Source organism: Sorghum bicolor, chromosome 6, assembly GCF_000003195.3.
Source record: "Sorghum bicolor cultivar BTx623 chromosome 6, Sorghum_bicolor_NCBIv3, whole genome shotgun sequence".
NCBI classification, from domain to species: domain Eukaryota; kingdom Viridiplantae; phylum Streptophyta; class Magnoliopsida; order Poales; family Poaceae; genus Sorghum; species Sorghum bicolor.
Window position 1 is genome coordinate 46,794,908 of NC_012875.2, and position 18,127 is coordinate 46,813,034.

General features: G+C 42.1%; 2 protein-coding genes and 1 long non-coding RNA gene across 3 annotated transcripts; 2 read left to right on the plus strand and 1 right to left on the minus strand.

Moving 5' to 3' along the window:
* On the plus strand, window positions 498-6,373 carry LOC8057438 (polyadenylate-binding protein RBP47). The gene is made up of 6 exons (XM_002446525.2): window positions 498-953; window positions 1,840-2,293; window positions 4,220-4,275; window positions 4,355-4,485; window positions 4,577-4,673; window positions 5,940-6,373. Exons 1-6 carry the CDS (start codon window positions 576-578, stop codon window positions 6,093-6,095), a joined length of 1,272 nt encoding a protein of 423 aa, XP_002446570.1. The 5' UTR covers window positions 498-575; the 3' UTR covers window positions 6,096-6,373.
* On the plus strand, window positions 9,493-10,677 carry LOC8073387. The gene has a single exon (XM_002446526.2). It carries the CDS (start codon window positions 9,799-9,801, stop codon window positions 10,393-10,395), a length of 597 nt encoding a protein of 198 aa, XP_002446571.2. The 5' UTR covers window positions 9,493-9,798; the 3' UTR covers window positions 10,396-10,677.
* On the minus strand, window positions 14,402-17,648 carry LOC110436257. Its single transcript, XR_002454066.1, has 2 exons — window positions 17,315-17,648; window positions 14,402-14,756 (listed from the first exon to the last, which is right to left on the minus strand). It is a non-coding gene; the product is annotated as an uncharacterized LOC110436257 (long non-coding RNA).

Consider the following 18,127-nt stretch of genomic DNA (forward strand, 5'->3'; position numbering starts at 1 on the left):
ATAGTCTATGGTTAGACAATAATTACCAAATACAGACGAAAATGCTACAGTAGCCGAAACTAAAAATTTCATAACTAAACAAAGCCTTACTCTTTTTCTAACCTATGTTTTTTACCCATCTCCCTCCTCCTTCACGAGCATGCACGCACGCTATGGCCGGTCATAGCCTTTCTTCCCCAGCTGGCCGCAAAAATATTAATATTTTTTTTATAAATGTAGTTAAATTTATAAAAATTTGATTCAGGATGATTCTAATAATTCATTTTAGTACGGACCAGTGGACAGTGGGGCTAATAAATAGCCAGACCAAAAGCACACGCTGAAAAAGCAAGCTGATATATCTCTTCCTCACGCACTCACCACGAAATCGCCGGCCCACGCGTCAGCCACCCACCCTGGCGATCAGACGGCCAAGACCATAACGAACTCCAAGATCTGACGGCGCAGATCCGTTTCTAACCCCGTATATATTCACCTCACCCCAACCACGAGCTCCCTCTCTTTTCCGCCCTCCACCCCTCGCTAGCCCTCCACCCCCCACACGACCCTCCTCCTCGGCGGCGGCTGCGGCGGCGATGCAGATGGCGGCGACCACCACCGACTCCCAGGCGGCCGTGCCGCCTCACCACCCTCACGCCCACCCCCACGTGCCCCCGCAGCATGGTCACCCGCACCACCACATGCCGCCGCAGCCACGGTGGGTCGTCATCCCGTACCCGCCGCCGCCGCCCATGGTGGCCGCGCCACCGCCGCCGCCGCCGCAGTTTGCCAAGCACTTTGCTGCTGGGCCTCCCCCGCCGCCCCAAGCTGCGGCCGGGCGCCGCACGCCGACCCCACCCGCGGCCGGATCCGGCGGGAACGGGTGCGAGGAGAATAAGACCATTTGGGTCGGCGACCTCCAGTACTGGATGGACGAGAACTACCTCCACAGCTGCTTCGGGCCCAGCGGCGAGGTTTGCTTTCTCTCCCGATCCGGACTCCTCCGTACTGGATCTCATGAATACAGCTAGATTTGTACCATTTCCGCGCGTTGATTTGTGTGTTGTTGCCCCAGATTGATATAGAAGCTTAAACTGCGCTCGATTTTTGCTTGCTGCAAATAAAGGTGCCATATTTTTAGAATTTGGACGTTGCAAAGTTGCTTAAGGCGCCAAGTTCGAGGTCATTCAATGCTGTACGGGCAGAATGCTCTTGTTGTTTGGTCCTGTTTGGTTTAGAGCCGTGTAAGCTTTGAAATGTTTTTTTGGTATCGTTTTTTTTCCTAGACTATAGAAGAAGGGGTCATCTTATTCCCTTGGAATTGGTGTATGCGAGGTGACAAACGTGCCGACCTCTGGTAGGATTTATATGCATATAACTTACTTGGAGGAAATGGTCTTGATTCTTGATAAGTAATAAACATTTTGAATGGGCCAAGTTAGCTTCTTCACTTTGGCGGATCCTGTATGAGTAGAATAACTTTTGGTGGAGCAAAAGGAAGCAATAATTTCAGCCTTGGGCCAATTATCCTTTTCGGGGCATGCCTATGCTCACTGATGTTGACAGGAAGAGAAAAGATGCCTGATTATAGGATCCCTGTGATGGGCTACTGATACAATGCCTCTTCAGGAGCAGAGATAAATGGACAAAGCGACTTGTATCTATTCTTTTTTTTTTGTAGTAGTAGCTACCAGGAACCTTTCTTCAAACATAGTTGAAAATATGTTTATCGGAGACAGATGAGGTTAACTGCCAATCAGGCACACCTTACTATTTCTTCTTTCTGTTTTTGTGTGTTTTTGCTTCCATAACTTTTTAACTAGTAATCTTATTGTCTTTTGCTACCTTACATTTTTGTAGGTGGTTACAATAAAAGTTATCCGCAATAGGCAAACAGGACAGTCAGAGGGGTATGGATTTGTTGAGTTCTTTTCTCACGCATCAGCAGAAAAGGCTCTTCAGAATTTTACTGGTCATGTGATGCCAAACACTGACCGGGCATTTAAGTTGAACTGGGCATCATATAGCATGGGTGAAAAGCGATCTGAAGTAGCTTCTGACCACTCAATATTTGTTGGTGATCTAGCTGCTGATGTTACTGATGAAATGCTGCTGGAGCTTTTCTCTAGCAAGTACCGCTCGGTGAAAGGAGCTAAAGTTATTATTGATGCAAACACAGGCCGTTCTAGGGGCTATGGATTTGTTAGGTTTGGAGATGACAACGACAAATCTCATGCAATGTCTGAAATGAATGGTGTATATTGCTCTACTAGGCCAATTCGTATAGGACCTGCGACTCCCAGAAGATCTTCAGGTATCCCCATCTTCTATTGTTGTTCCACAATCTCAAATGGAGCATATTTTCATTCAACCATAGATTATCAAATATTTTATGCTATGAATGGTTTAGCTACTCCCTAGGGTTGAAGACATTGACCCTCAACCTGGGAATGTTGAACCTGATCTTGGTATGTGGGGTCATTTTCGACCTCGGCATGTAAAAACCTCTCACAAGTACCGTACCAGATTCCTCCACCCTGTTTTTTGACCCCCTCGATCTGGGATCTTTGTTACTATTGTCCAGTTTCTAATGTATCCTTGAGTTTATTTTGCTAAAGTCCATAATATTAGGCGTAACTTGGATACCGAGGCGTGTGTTAGTTCGCAGGACGGAAACCGAACAGGCGGTTGCATGGCGATTGAGATGAGTCGTGATTAAAGGACTGTTTTGCATGGCAATCAGCCAATCACTGTGGAGTTGCAATTAAAAGGAAACTGAAGCGTCTAGCTGTGCATGCATCCATGCAAAATTGCTGGACGCTAACCGCTGTGGAGCACAATGTGGCACTTGAAACCGACACCCGATAGGGAGTTACTCATATCCATGAGCGCAACGATTGATGGCCTCTTGGCCCTTATTGGTACTCGTTTTTGCACCTGTCATGCCTTAGAAACTTGACTCGCAGGAGTAATACTCAATTTGACTTTTTTTTTATGGAATGCAATGATTCTGACCTTCCTGGTCACAAATCCAGTCAAGTTCTCGTCTCACCATGTCATTTGTTGAACTGTATTTTATAGAAATCATTTGAATAATTCTATACATATTGCATACCAACCTTTTTTTCTGATTAAGAGGTTCTAACCATTATTAAGTGATTCTCTTTTAAGTATAGACAACTCTTTTCCCCTCATCCATCCAATTGCCTAGAATGCTTAGTCCATTTATGCAAGGCTGCATATGCAAGCTGAACGCTAGCACGCCTAGCAGTCATGTATTTTTGTTAGTTTCTGCAAGCGTCTGGGCCAAACAGATTGCCCGAATGACTCGGCAGCATGTACCTGACCAGAGGAGGTGTCAACCATCTTTCATTCTGGGTACACTGGTGATCTAGCTTTTATTTTATTTATGACTGAATTCATGACTGCATTTTGGCAAAAAACCACTGCTTACACATTCGGAATTCACTTTGCTTGTTTTTTCCTTCTCACTTCCTAGGATATTAAAGTTGCCAAATCATCTGTTTCATCCTCCTGAGTCCTAACTAATTTTTTTAGTACTTCCCAAAGTTCAGATTGATATTAAAAAGTGAATTACTGAAACACATATTTTATGATTGTAGCTATAAAAAACTTCCGGTATATTGGCTTGTGGTATGTGAGCCTGATTTTTCTATGGCTACAGTGTTCTGAAAAAAAAATCCGATTCTTAGGGAAATCCCACTATCTGATTGGATGGCTGCGGTCTCATCTCTACCACCAGTCTACTAAGTGCTCATTCTCTTGGCCTGCTGATACGGTTGTTACTTGTGTGATCCTCTTCTTACCTCAGGTGGATTTCATATAGTTGATACATCTTGATACATTCGGACCATGAATCCTGTGGTTTTGTGTCACAAGCCCGCAAGGCTAGATATCCTGGAATTTGTTCACCTCTTAACTGTAGAGCCATGTTTTCCTCCAATTTACCTCTCTGCGATTTATCTATGCGTACTTTGTTCTTTTGCGTGCCAAATATCTAGTGCATGAAATTTTTTCAGTGTGGAGCTGCATGTACTAAACTGGCACAAACCCTGTATTGAATAACTATATGTTGTTCCATGTATAGTCAATCTAAACCAAGTTAATGTTCCCAGAGCATGTTATGAAGTTATATGTACCATGACATTGCTCATGTTCTTTCGTGTAATCTCTAGTTTTTTCTGATCTGCTCATTGAACTTGATGACTACTGTACTCAGGAGATTCTGGCTCCTCGACTCCTGGTCATTCAGATGGTGATTCTTCTAATAGAACGGTTCGTGGTTCTCTTTTCCTGTGATGTTTGTCACCTTTAAGTTGATAGTTTTTAATCTGTAGTTGTCACCCTTGTTTAGGTATATGTTGGTGGGCTTGACCCCAATGTCAGTGAAGATGAACTTAGAAAAGCCTTTGCCAAATATGGTGATCTTGCCTCTGTGAAAATTCCTCTAGGAAAGCAATGTGGCTTTGTTCAATTTGCTAGCAGGTATGTACCTGAAGCATTTACATGATTTGCTATTTATTTTTGTCCATAACTTTGCTGAAGTGATGTTTAACCCATGCGACTATGCTTCTAGAACTGATGCTGAAGAAGCACTACAAGGATTAAATGGATCACTCATTGGGAAGCAGGCAGTTCGCCTTTCATGGGGCCGCAGCCCATCGCATAAGCAGGTTTGTCATGCTTGACAATGCCTTTCTCTGTCCCCCCCCTTCTTTGGTGAGGGTTATTTTTTTCTTGTGTACTCGTTATAGGGGCCAGAAGCTAGATTACACCCAACCCAAGCCCTACCTTGAATTATGGGAACTGAGGTTTGAACTCCCAATCCGGCCTGCCCACAACTCTAACGAGTGCGTGGCCAATGAGATTCGGACCCAAGCCACTAACTCCAACTCTATCTCTGTTAGCTACCGGATTGTCCACCCGTCCTTGTACAGTGTAGTTGCTTGTTATAGTATCAGTTTCCGCTGACCCAATCAGTTTTTGTTAAATTGTAGCGTTGCAATAATTAGGTTTGCGAACTTAACTACAATTCAGTAAATTAATGAGTACTTTAACTTTAAATGTGCCTCAAAACTAACCTTCTCGCATTTAAGATTGTGTTCACGATAATGTTCATTAGCCTTTGCGATTGCACTCACCACCATCAGTTTCAGGAGTTTGCTGGATGTTGTTCCACTCCACTTTCAAACAAATTGACTTGATCAATCTGCTGCATAATTCTCTTTTTACCTTTAAGATAAGACTAAAACCAGTTGTCTGTTCTTTTTACCTTTAAGATAAGACTAAAACCAGTTGTCTGAAAAATTGTAACCTTGATTGCAACTAGCTTACCACAGTTGTGAGTACTGACAATTATGTTCTTAGAGCAACTCCAACAGATATGCCATCCATATTATCTAGGCTATTTTTACATTTTTAAAGCAAAATTTAAAGTCCAACAGGTATGCTATCTGGTTTGCTAAAATAGCAAGTTTGCTATCCCTAAACTTCGCTTGTCATATATAGCATGTCGTCCTCACTAGCTATCCTATACAAATGCTGTTGTGGAATGTTTTGAGTAAGTTTTTTATTTTACACAATGGCTAAAACTTGTAGTTTAGAATATAGTTTTACCTAGTCTCTTGGAGATGCTCTTACAATCCTAACAGAAACAAAAGGTTGAATATGGTTGCATCTTGCAGCACATTTTAAGCAGCAATAAGGTAGCCCTGGGCATTCTGTTGCACAGAATAATTGTTTTCTGTCAGCACAGGTGCATGAGTATTTAATACCATCCATCATATATACCAATGCATGAGTTGATATTTTTTCTGTTTAGCGTTGCATTATTTTTTGACATATTTATAATAATTCCTCACAATGGTGAAAGGTATATGCTTTTGTGAAACCATTTGCTTCCTTACTCCCCTTACACTCATTTCCTTTTCTGTTTCCAGTCGAGGGGTGACTCCGGCAACAGGAGGAACAACATGTACTATGGCACACCATTCTATGGCGGATATGGCTATGCCTCCCCAGTGCCACACCCAAACATGTACGCCGCAGCGTATGGCGCGTACCCCATGTATGGCAACCAGCAGCTAGTGAGCTAGAGAGCTCCCCTCCGATGTGTCCCCTCTGACGGGAAACAAAGGTTTTGGTCCGGTGAGCATAGTAGGGTCAGGTGAGAAGGTTATATCCTTATAGGTTGTCCGAAAAAGTGGGCGAGATATGTTGTTGAACGGATGGTATGGTGCCTGTAGCTGTTGTGTGTGTGTGCGTCGCAAGAATTGGATGGAACTCGTGGCTTGTAGTACACCAGGGAGTCATGTCGGTATTCTTTCAAGAAATTTTGACTTGGTAATAAATTAAACTATTGTTTGTGCGTCCATTTATTTTCCCTCGATTGTGGTTGGCAATCATTTTTATGCTCAGTTACATATAATTTTGTATTTTTGTGCCATAGAATCGTTGGTAATGATTTTTATGTTTGTATTTTAAGTTTGGAGAAAAAAAATCAGTAGTGTTGCTGCTTACAATCTGTTTGTGGAACTCATCTAAAACTAGAAAAATGCTTGTATAGGAATCAAAAGGAAAATTGTTATCCATACAGCTGAGTTAAGTTGGTGATCTATAGCTGTTTGGTCCCGGTTAAGTGATTATACATTGATCGAATTTATTGGATTCGGTTTCCCTTCTGATCTTTTGTTTTCTTTTATTTAAATATTGGGTTCGAGCTGTTTGGTCCCGATTAAGTTGTTGGCTTCGAACCTCGGTTTTGAAAAATGTCTGAGCTCGAACCCGTATGATTCTCAAAGTCTAGTCAATTTGGAAGACAGCCCTTGCGGTGTTAGGTTCTCTAGTATCAGGGTCTGATGCTTTCTACTTGCTCTTTTTTAGATACATAAGTGTGTCAATTTCTTTACTGCCCCACTGACAATTTTTTTTTACAACGACTCTAGTTTATATTAAAACTTACAAAAAAAAATACAATTATAGAGCCAACGCAATGACTCAGACTAAGGTGCTCAGGAGCAAGGATGCAAAAGGATCTAGAAAATCGCCGTCTACGATTCCGGAGAAGCCAACACAAGGATATACTTATGTGCAGCATTCTTTGAGCCTTGGAATTAAATTCAGAAAGAGGTCATCCAGTATTATCAGAGCATTCTCAGATGCTGACTGAACAGGATACACACATGGTTTGGCATGAAACCAATTTAAAATGATATATGTTTTTATGTCAGTCCAAATTCAGAAACAATTAATTGAAAATAGTATCGTATGTATATACCAACATAGAAAACGACAAAAATAGTCGTTACGAGATTTGTTCTGTTTACTTTCATCACTAAGGACGTCACTAATGATTTCTAAATAGAAAATTTATAAAGAATTCTATTAGTTATCAAGGAGAGAGATGAAATAATTAACGACTTTCAAATAATCTCTACAACAATGTTTATTTTTTTATTGTTTTTACGTCTCATCTGGCTAGCTATTTACAAACGTCTAAGGCGGGTGTTTGCTTTCCTCCAGTAAACTTTACCGTCCGTCACATCAAATGTTTGACCACATGCATAGAGTACTAAATAGACTATTTACGAAACTAAAAACACGGCTAGAGAGTAATTTGCGAGACGAATCTTTTAAGCCTAATTAGTCTATAATTAGACAATAATTTTTAAATAAAACGAAAATACTATAGCACCTGTTAAACTTTACCAACACCAACCAAACACCCTCTAAGTCTGGTTCGTGCAGCCTGCGCTACATAGCAAATAGTAGAGTATCATACTATATAAACCTTTTGAGTACCTGGCGGGCGCCTGGTTTGTGCGAAGCAACTACGGGAATGCCGTGTGATTCGGGGGTTGTTTAATATCGATTGCTTCACTGCATGTCTCTCTCTCAGCTGCCGACACGGAAAGCAAATAGACTAGCAGCGGAGTTATAATACTCACTCCGTTCACGAAAGAATCAATTTCTAGGATCCGTGTCAGTCAAATTTTTTAAAGTTTGACTAACTTTATAGAAAAGAGTAACAACATCTATAATATAAAATGCACATTATATGAAAATATATTTTATGATGAATCTAATAATACTAATTTGACACTATAAATCTTAGCATTTTTTTTCTAGAAATTTGGTCAAAGTTTAAAAAGTTTGACTTAAGACAACTCTAGAAATTGACTCTTTCGTGGACGGAGGGAGCAGTACATATCTGCCAAAAATATGGACGGGTTCGCTCCGTCCGGAAACAGGAAGACGCAAATGCCAGGCAGCTTCGTCGGCTCGTCGCCGCCGCGCATTCGTTCGCTGACACCGCAGCCCCGCGCTTTGCCGAGACGAGGAAAGCCCCCCGATCGCCCTGCTCGATCAGGAAGTAGTGTCACGGCCGTTGTTAACTCGCCCGCACCAAGTAATTATTAACCAACCCATGTCCTTTTCCCGGTCCATAGACTTTTGGACCGAGTCTTGAGACACACCGTACCGTGACATCATATATATATATATATATATATATATATATATATATATATATATATATATATATATATATATATATATATATATATATATAGAGCAAGTGGTGGACAATGAAGGTAAGCTAATTAAGCTATCCATCAGGCTACGGACGGGGTCGGTTTAAGCAACCCAACCGTTCCTCCAGTTCACACCGCTTCACATCACATTCTCGCTAGCTAACCAGATACATAGATGTCGTCAACTGATAGCCTACGAAAGTAGGGAGGAGTGCCAATCGCAAGGCACCGTCATCTCTCTCTTAGTGCGCAAGGAAGACCTGAAGACTTGCGCGCACAATAAAAAAAAAAGTCCAGGTCGTCCAAGTCGTGCCGTGTGTGTGCCTAGCTCTCAGGATCCATCGTCATCGTCACGCCGCATGCGCTTGCACCCTGCCAGCCCAATGCATAGCCCGAAAAAAAAGCCAGGAGGCCGGCCGGCCGGGCAGCCGATGCGCAGCAACAGTGCAGGCTTAGCGCGCATCGACCTCTCCACGTACGTACTCTCGCGCCAAGAGAAAAACGAGTTTCATCAATCGGGTTCCCGAGAGATATATATTCCACCTGATGGAGATTTTGTCCGTGGAGGAAACATTCTGCGCCGTTGATGTTTAGTGTTACGTACGGCCTCCACTTCGACGTACGGCGACGCACGGAGACGACGGTCCATGGGTACGTTGTACGTATATATAATATAATATAATATAAATAAAATAAAAGAGACTGAAAAACGGTTATGCGTCATGCATGCATGCATGCATGGCATCGGTGATGGAGGGAAGGCTGGCCGAATCGTGTCGTGTAAAACCCGGCCGGCCGGCCGTGCTGGTCGGACCAAACGTGACCGGCCCGTCCGGATCGCGGCGGAGAGTCAGGCAGTCACTGATATGCATGATGCATATATGGGTCCCAGACCCAGAGCTGCTGATGCTACAACAAAGAAATTAAATATGATGGTCTTCTTCTGATTCCCCTCGTCCACGACAACCATGTTCACATGATCACACGCTCCCTCCTCTCGGTCTCGGCTGCATAAATAGACCCCGTACGTCTAGCTGCTGTTATCGTTCTCCTCTCCCCCGTGCCTCCCGGTCGACACTCGATCGATCCACAGCTACCGGCCGGCGGCCGGACCACAGCCAGTCCGCTCTCGCTCTCTCCCTCCGTGGTCACAGCCACCACGTACGGCACCACTGCCAGCCGCGCCGGTGACCGATCGAGCGAGAGCTTCTCCATCCACCACCAGTCTCAACTCAATCCCCTCCCTGCGCACGCGCGCGCGCCATTCATGCCGTCGTCGCCGGCTCCTCCTCCTCCTCCTCCCCATGGCGAGGGCGTCGCGATGATTGTGTGCGCCGGCGCCGCCGTGTGCTGCATGTGCGGCGACCACGGCCTGGCGGGCGAGCTGTTCCGGTGCAGGTGCTGCCGCGCCCGGCTGCAGCACAGCTACTGCAGCGACCTGTACCCGAGGGCGGCCGCGTACAGGCGCTGCAACTGGTGCCTGCGGCTGCGGGAGCCGGCTGACAACAACAAGCCCGAGGAGAAGCGCAAGACGACCGCGCCGGCGCCGGTGCCGGCGTCGGACGAGGATCAGCGGCGGCAGCGCCACGAGGTGTGCTCCCCGTCCCCGCGGAGGAGGTCGCGGTCGCCGCCCGCGGAGCTCGCCGGACACCACCCGGTGAAGAAGAAGAAGCACAGGGCCGAGGAGAAGAAGACGTCGCAGCCGGCGCCGGCGCCGGCCGCGGGGAAGAAGGAGATCATTATTATCGCTGGTGCCGGTGGCGGCAGCAAGGACGAGGAGGTGATGCGGGCGGGGACCAAGGCGCGGGTGAACAGGGTCAGGGTGCGGCGGTACAAGCTCCTCACTGAGGTCATCAGCTGCTAATTAAGCTATTACTCCTACCGACAAATTAGCATCAAGGATTATATAATCATGTAGTACAAGAAGATGAACGAATCGGTGGATCCATCTCTACTACTCCGGCCGTAACGGAGTCGATGTGTACATATATACACCGAGGGTACAGTTTTGTGTAATAATAATAATAACAAGCAGCATGCATGTATCGTGCAAGGTGCTGCTGCTATAGTGAGTGGACGGGGGTTGTTCCTAAAGTTTAGTTCTTGTCACATCCAATATTTGACACTAATTTAGAGTATTAAATATAAACTAATTATAGAGTTAATTGCATAGAGTGAGACTAATTTATAAAATAAATCTATTAAACCTAATTAATTCATGATTTGATAATATGGTACTACATAAACATGTGCTTATGATAGATTAATTAAAAATTAATAGATTCATCTTACAAATTAGTCATAGCTTATATAGTTTGTTTTGTTATTAGTGGTCTTGTTCGTTTGACAGAAAAAGTCATCGCAATAAGTACTATCCGTTGATTTGTTGTGAGAAAAAAAATACTGTTAAATGACTGGCAAATCCGGCTCGCATAAACTCAAGCGAACAAGACAAGTATCCAAACAACTGATGTGATGCCCTATTCAGAAAGTCACAAGTTAGTGTATTACCGTTGTGTTTGGGGTAGCTTGTGTATCCACTTTCAGGGAGAAAAAAGGGATTCTCGTCCCTAAACATATTGTTTCAGAGTAGATTCTCGTCATTGTGTGGCGAACACGTATCCCACGATATAATGTAAAAGGGGCGTTTTTCCTTATCATGGTTCTTCTCTGGCTTTTTCCAATCACGGTCCAAATTCTTCCTCTTCGTGCTCCTCCCAATGTCGAGCTCTTCCTTCACATCGACTCTGAGCTCCGTCCTCTTTGCGATACTCCTCCTCCCCGCACTCCTTTGCGCTGCCGCCATTAGTCTTTTTTTTGAAAAGAGGATTGCCCTCTGCTTTTTAGAAAGCAAAACAGTACGATACACGCCTGATGACAGGTTCCACAAGAAAGAACATCCAAGATAACAAGCCTAATCCAACTAGAGGACACTAGATCTCCATTAGATCTGAAATGGGAATTGCATTAGGCTTGAACATCTTCATCCAGTCCATGATCACCCTACGGACTGCCTCCATATGCTCCCGATCTTCCTCCTTCAACAGCACAGCCCACTTCTGCAGATAGGATAAGGCAAGATACATAATGTCAGAAGGCGACTTTGGGAACTTGTGTTCAATTGCCATCTTGTTCCTGGTTGTCCACAGAGCCCACGAGAAACCTGCAAATATGAACATGACTAACCTCTTCGGCAAAGGCCCTTTCCCCCATAACCAAGTCTCAGATAACGATTTCAACGACTTCGGCATGAAGTCCCAGTTAAAGATCTCCCTAAGAAAGTTCCAGCACAGGCGGGCCAAAAAACAGTGGAAAAAAATATGATCAACAGTCTCTAACTCATCACTCAAGATACATTTTCCACTGCCTTTCCAACCTCGTTTAATCAGACTCCCTCCCACTGGGAGCTTGTTGTTAAACATCTGCCACAAAAAGAACTTAATTTTTAAGGGAATTTTGCACTTCCAAATGTAACCAGCCATCCGATTAGGAAAACCACCATTTGATAGAAATCTATAGAGCGATTTGATATTAAACAGACCTTTCTGGTCTAACTCCCATCTTACAGAATCCCTGGAATCAACGTTCAAAGGAACAGTTTGTAAATGATTCAAGAGAATATTCCAGTTTCCAAACTCGCTCACAGATAAAGGTCTCTTAAAGTCCACAAACCATTCCCCCCCATCAAAACAATTTGCTACTGAAACATAAGGTTCCCTTGCCATCTTATACAAATCAACATAAGCAATCTTTAGCGGTACATTCAGAAGCCAACAGTCCCCCCAAAACCTACAATTATCTCCATTTCCCACTTTGAAAGCAGCCCCCCATTTAAAAAGATGTTTGATTTTATGCAGCCCTTGCCAAAACTGAGAGCTCCCTTTAACCTTCGAAGAAAAGAAAGAACAACCATCCAAGTATTTGGCTTTTAAAATTCTAAACCAGAGAGTATCAGGTTCCTGGAAGATCTTCCAAATCCATTTAACTAGAAGACAATCATTCATGAGTCTAGTGTTAATAATACCCAGGCCCCCAGATCCTTAGGTCTGCTCACCATTTCCCATTTGGCCATATGGTATTTGAATTTCTGCCGCCACTAGTCTTGAACTCCCTCTATGTCGTCGCCAAGTCTTCTCTCCTCACACTCTACATCTATGTCGCGCCGATCGCCCCCATCCCCACGCCGATGGCATTGGAGCGTGTGATGGTGGATGGCATGCCAGCGTGGAAGCACGCGGTGGTGAGATACGAGAGCACATGGAGGTGGGGTAGACAAGGAGCACGGTGAGTAGGACTCAGTGGAGAGGAGGAGGCGGGCTAGATGAGCTCGAGCAGCATGTAGGCGACGCTGTAGACGAAGACATGGTCGCAGAGCCTCCAAATAGTAAGATTGTTTGCGACAAGGTTTTTATTGAAGCTAGTGGTGGTGCATGGAAGAAATACAACCTCGATTCAAAGCGTGGCTGAAATAAGTTGCCCAGAGTCTATGTCGAGAAGGCTTGTGTCTGGATTGTGGAATCAAAGATCACGCATGATCAACAAATAGTGAACTCAAAATGAACATCATCTGTAGTCTGTACATTTAGTTGCTCTCCGTTTGGCCATTACTTGATCAGAATGCTCAACTACGCATGGAATTTCCACATGCTCATGCACAATGTACAGTACTCCTTTTACTTAAAAAAAGATACTGTAATACCTTACAACCTGTTCGCTTGAGGTTATTCAGCAATGTTTTTTTTATAAAAAAAATCAGCGGAACAATACTTTAAACAAAATCTAAACTATTGATTTTTTAAAGATTTTTTAGTCAATTAACCGAAGAGAAGAAATATAAATAAAATATTCCTAAATCTCGTCGTGACGGTAGTAGCGGGCATGGTCCCTTCCTCCTGTCATGTGCACCAAAAGATGTACACTAATCAAGTTTGTTGCATACTTGCAGTGTGTGTATATATACCTAGCTTATGAATAGTACTAGTAGAGGGCGTGCGCCCTCGCGCGCGTGCGTGAAGACGTAGTGTTATAAAATATATGGTCATAGAGTGACAGTTATTTGTTTGGTTTGCTGACTATAAATATGTATATATGGCACATGTGGGTTTTTTTGAACCGCAGTAGATAAATGGTAGTACATTAATGCATTTTACATGGAGTACTGAAACTATATTTTACAAACAGGTATGTAGTTACTGACACTACATGACATAGTGCCATAAGTAAATTTGAAAGTAGCTATATAATATACAAACACCAAGTCTAATGAACAAGGTTGTGAACAGGTCGAGGTGTTTTTTTTCATGGAGCATTTGCTATGTACAAAGGACCCAGATGGTAAGGCGACGACATGTGTTTTTGGCATGCAAAATATAATCTTGTGGGTGTCGCAAAATGATTAAGCGACCATCTTGTTGTATGGCATCACTCCCCGCAGCAAGGAACATAATGAATTAAGAAATAACATGGACTGAATTGGTTAATTGTGTTCTTTTTTGCTAGAAAGCACAGCTTAACCATAACTATGAAGGAGGTAACATATGGATATATCCAATTAACATTCAAACAGTTAGCCAAGTGTTAGGACTAAAAATTAGTAATGATACAGTGGTATTTGCCATGTCAGCTTATGTAACTATTGGCTTTGACAAAACGTAAACATGTAAAGCACAAGAAGCTAAAATTTATTTAGCTAATTTTAATTTAACAAAGATAGGATTAGATATCATTTGAAATTAGAGGGGCCGCCGACTGTGTGTCCCTGATGTTCATTTTTGAGTATCAGTTATGTAGATCTTGTGTCTTTGCGTCATAAAGTTGTGAATCTCATGTGCATAATATGTTCTTAAACACATGGCAAATAGATTTGTATAGATAGAGGAAGTGTGGGATAGCTATTTTGTAGAGTGAAAAAGTAAGGGAGCGAGAGAGTTTGTCTCAGTTTATGCAGGTTTTGTTCAATGTGTGGTAATAGACTCTGTTCTGGAGCACCCATGCAGCCAATTTCATGATACACAAAAGGCAACATGAACATAGGTATGAAGAAACAGACAGCCATACATTAGAAATAAACTGGCAATCAAAATATTTGTGAACTAAGAAAGCAGATCCATCAGTGCATATACTATTTGTCCACCTGTTCACTTGCTGCTGCATATCACCAGTGAATATTGAATCCTTGAGGAGTGAGGGCAGACCTCACTACAGATCAGGAAAGACATATGACACCTAAAATTATTGAAAACACATTAATGTAGATAAGCCAGAAACCATTACAAAGAAAATGTAGTCCTAGATCATAAAAGTTGAATTTTCATCCAATCAAAAAAGATACACAAACAATTTTCTCAACATAAGGTTTGAACCTTTAAACTGGCAACATTTATTGAAGCCGTTGTAAAATAAGGGGTTTAGCTATATGAATGGGAAATAATCTAAGGAAATCAGAGCACGGAAAGAAATCTTTTAAAAATATATTACCAAGTATTTATTAGTCTGAAAATTGTCAATTTCCCATTCACCATCAGCATTAATTTCTTTAGACACATAGGACGGATCAAAGAGAAGAGGCAACAATCAAATGATGAAAAAGATAAAACATGATCAAATCAATAATCGAGCTCTGTAGGTGGACTTATCTCATTGAGATCTAAGTAACCGAAATTAAAGAATGTGTTATTTGTCATAAGTTGCGTGGTCTACAATCTGAGACAGGATAAGTAGTTATGGGAACATTATACATGGACAAATTTAGGCACAAATATATACAAGCACTTAAAACTATAAACCATGGACAAGGTGAATAATTTATCGCAAGCTAACTGATCAACACTTATATTGGCACAATAACTAAGGAAGCAAAAAGTAAAGTACTGATGTGTAAAGGGAGCAAACTAATATAAGAAAAGCTGAAAAACACATGAATAGATTAAAGTTAACGCAATTGTAAAAAAATAGAGAAATTTTCAGATTTTATTGGGACAACATAGACCTTATGTGTAATAAAAATCAATACATACATAAAGAAAATAAAATCAAAGGGTCAGAGGCATGAGGTGGCAAAGGAAATAAATGGGGGTTTTTAAGGAGACCGTACAAAGGCAAAGCAAGTTGAGGGAGAAAGATATAGAACAGCGAACATACTTACAGAAGTTGGTAATGGCATCATACTATGAAAAGGGATAGATAGATCATTAAGCATCATGTGCTTTTTTTTGCCCTTGTGTGTCTATTTTTTTCTATCTGGGGTCAACAAAATATGTTTGTATGAAGCAACTTTTGTCACTAATTGAAGGAAACTCTTTGGCTGTTTACCTATGAGACATCAAAGACAAGGAACTTCCTAAAATAAGAAATATAGGAAGTGAAACCAGACTCCAAAAGCATCAGCTCACATACTGAAAGGGAAATTCTTAAACAAAAATACGCCGCTGTACCTAAACTAAGCATAAAAATGACATAGTAAAATTGAAGGAGGAAACATGCAACCTATCAAGCATCAAAGCATCAGCTCGTATAGTAAAAAGAAGATACCTAAACAAAAAAATGCCCTGGTTGTACATGAAATAAGTAAAAACATGAGCAATTATAATAATTTCAAAGCTTAAATCGCAAAAAGGATCGTGGATTGAGCATCTGATGCTTAAGTCACAACATTTAATTTAAGAAACAATACTACACCACTTACTGACTTATTATTATTTGCAAAAGTAGAGCTGAAACTGTGAACAGGATGTAGGTCTTACTATTAAAATGAACAATGGTGCAGTGTGTCAGAACAGGGTTTTTATTGTTCAAAATATACTTCAATAACATAGATCCATTCCAATGCATGATGGAGGCTAATTAACTATATTTGCAATATTCTGCCAGTGATGCAACTAATGTTGGCAATGATGTAGTGACATTTGGTACACAATACAACATGCAATTGTTAGAAAATTCTCCAAATCTGAGACCCGTATATGCTTATTGGAAATTGTCTTTTTCTAGGAGCCAGCATGCTGCAAACATATGTAGAAAGGATTCTAAGAGGCCTTTTTTTTCTAATCCTTTTTTTCTAATCTAAATAAAATAAAAACATGGAGGAACCATAGTATAGGATAAGGTTTAAGGGGGCATCATATCAAAGAATCAGTCACCAATAAAAATGGTTTCAAAATTGAATTTGATTGTTTGTACCTTTGTTTTCTCCTACGACATATATGAGATACATAAACGTGCAGCTGAATCTACCTAACATCAAGATATGGAAGCATCAAGATATGGAAGGATGTGCAACTGATCAAAGTTGAACACATAGAAGGGTACATACATATATGAAATATGATAGATATTATAGTGGTTAGTGTTAGGTCTATTACACTCTTAAGTTTTAGTGCCCCAATATCTCATATGTACCTTGATCCCTATAAAGGCAAGGACAGCTGTATCTATTTACATAGCACAGCAAAAACATATATCCTCTCTAAAAAAAGAAAATATGAGAAATCTAAGAACAATGCAATCCTGTCTACAACAGAAGGGCACTGAGTAATTTAACAGGTCTACATAGAACATAAATTGAGATATTAACACAACCAAATGCTAAACTATTAGTAGTAATCAGACATGATGCGTGCACGAACAGTAAAAAGGAAGAACACATAGTATCAGCCGCTGCCGGTATAATCTAGCCGATGACCACAAGGACAGATACGTGGAAGTACAACAGGGAATAAAGTCTGAATCAAAAAGAAAGCTGAGAAGCCTAGAGAAATTAAGGTTTGGCCTATCTAGAATTGTACCTAGGGTCTCGCTGCCAGGAAGAGCACAGGCATCCCGATCGAAGGAAACATCGAGGAGATAGGGAGGAGGCCGCTGGACCCCCACCCGTGTCGCCGCGCCGCTTGCAGGCTGTGCCGCTACGTCGTGCCCGCCGCCGCCACGGGAGAAAGGATAAGGAGGGGGATGAGGAGGAAGAGGAGGATGAGGAGGGCACCCACGGTGAGTTGCTCGCGGTCGGCAACATCGCCATCTCGTCGCTCCTGGTGTCAGGACTCAGGAGGAGATGGATGAAGCGAAGAGTTTGGGAACGGGAAGAAGGTAAGGACAAAGGGGAAAATGCGACAGCAGATTACACGAGACGGATAAGACGATGGAAAAAAACGGAGAGAAAAGAGACTGAAGGATCAGGCCACAACACTTTATTTAGTCACTGCTGTTTTTTCACCGCTACTAAGGCCTTGTTTAGTTCACCCAAAAAGCAAAAAGTTTTCAAGATTTTCCGTCACATCGAATCTTACGGCACATGCATGAAGCATTAAATATAGATGAAAACAAAAACTACTTACACAGTTTAGCTGGAATTCGCGAGACGAATCTTTTGATTCTAGTTAGTCTATAATTGGATAATATTTGTCACAAACAAACAAAAATGCTACAGTATCGAAATCCGAAATGTTTTCGGAACTAAACAAGGCCTAAACTCTACCGTCTCTGCCACCGTGAACAGTACCACGGGATTAGGGCACTCACAATGCAAGACTCTATCACAGAGTCCAAGACAATTAATTACATATTATTTATGATATTTTACTGATGTGGCAGCATATTTATTG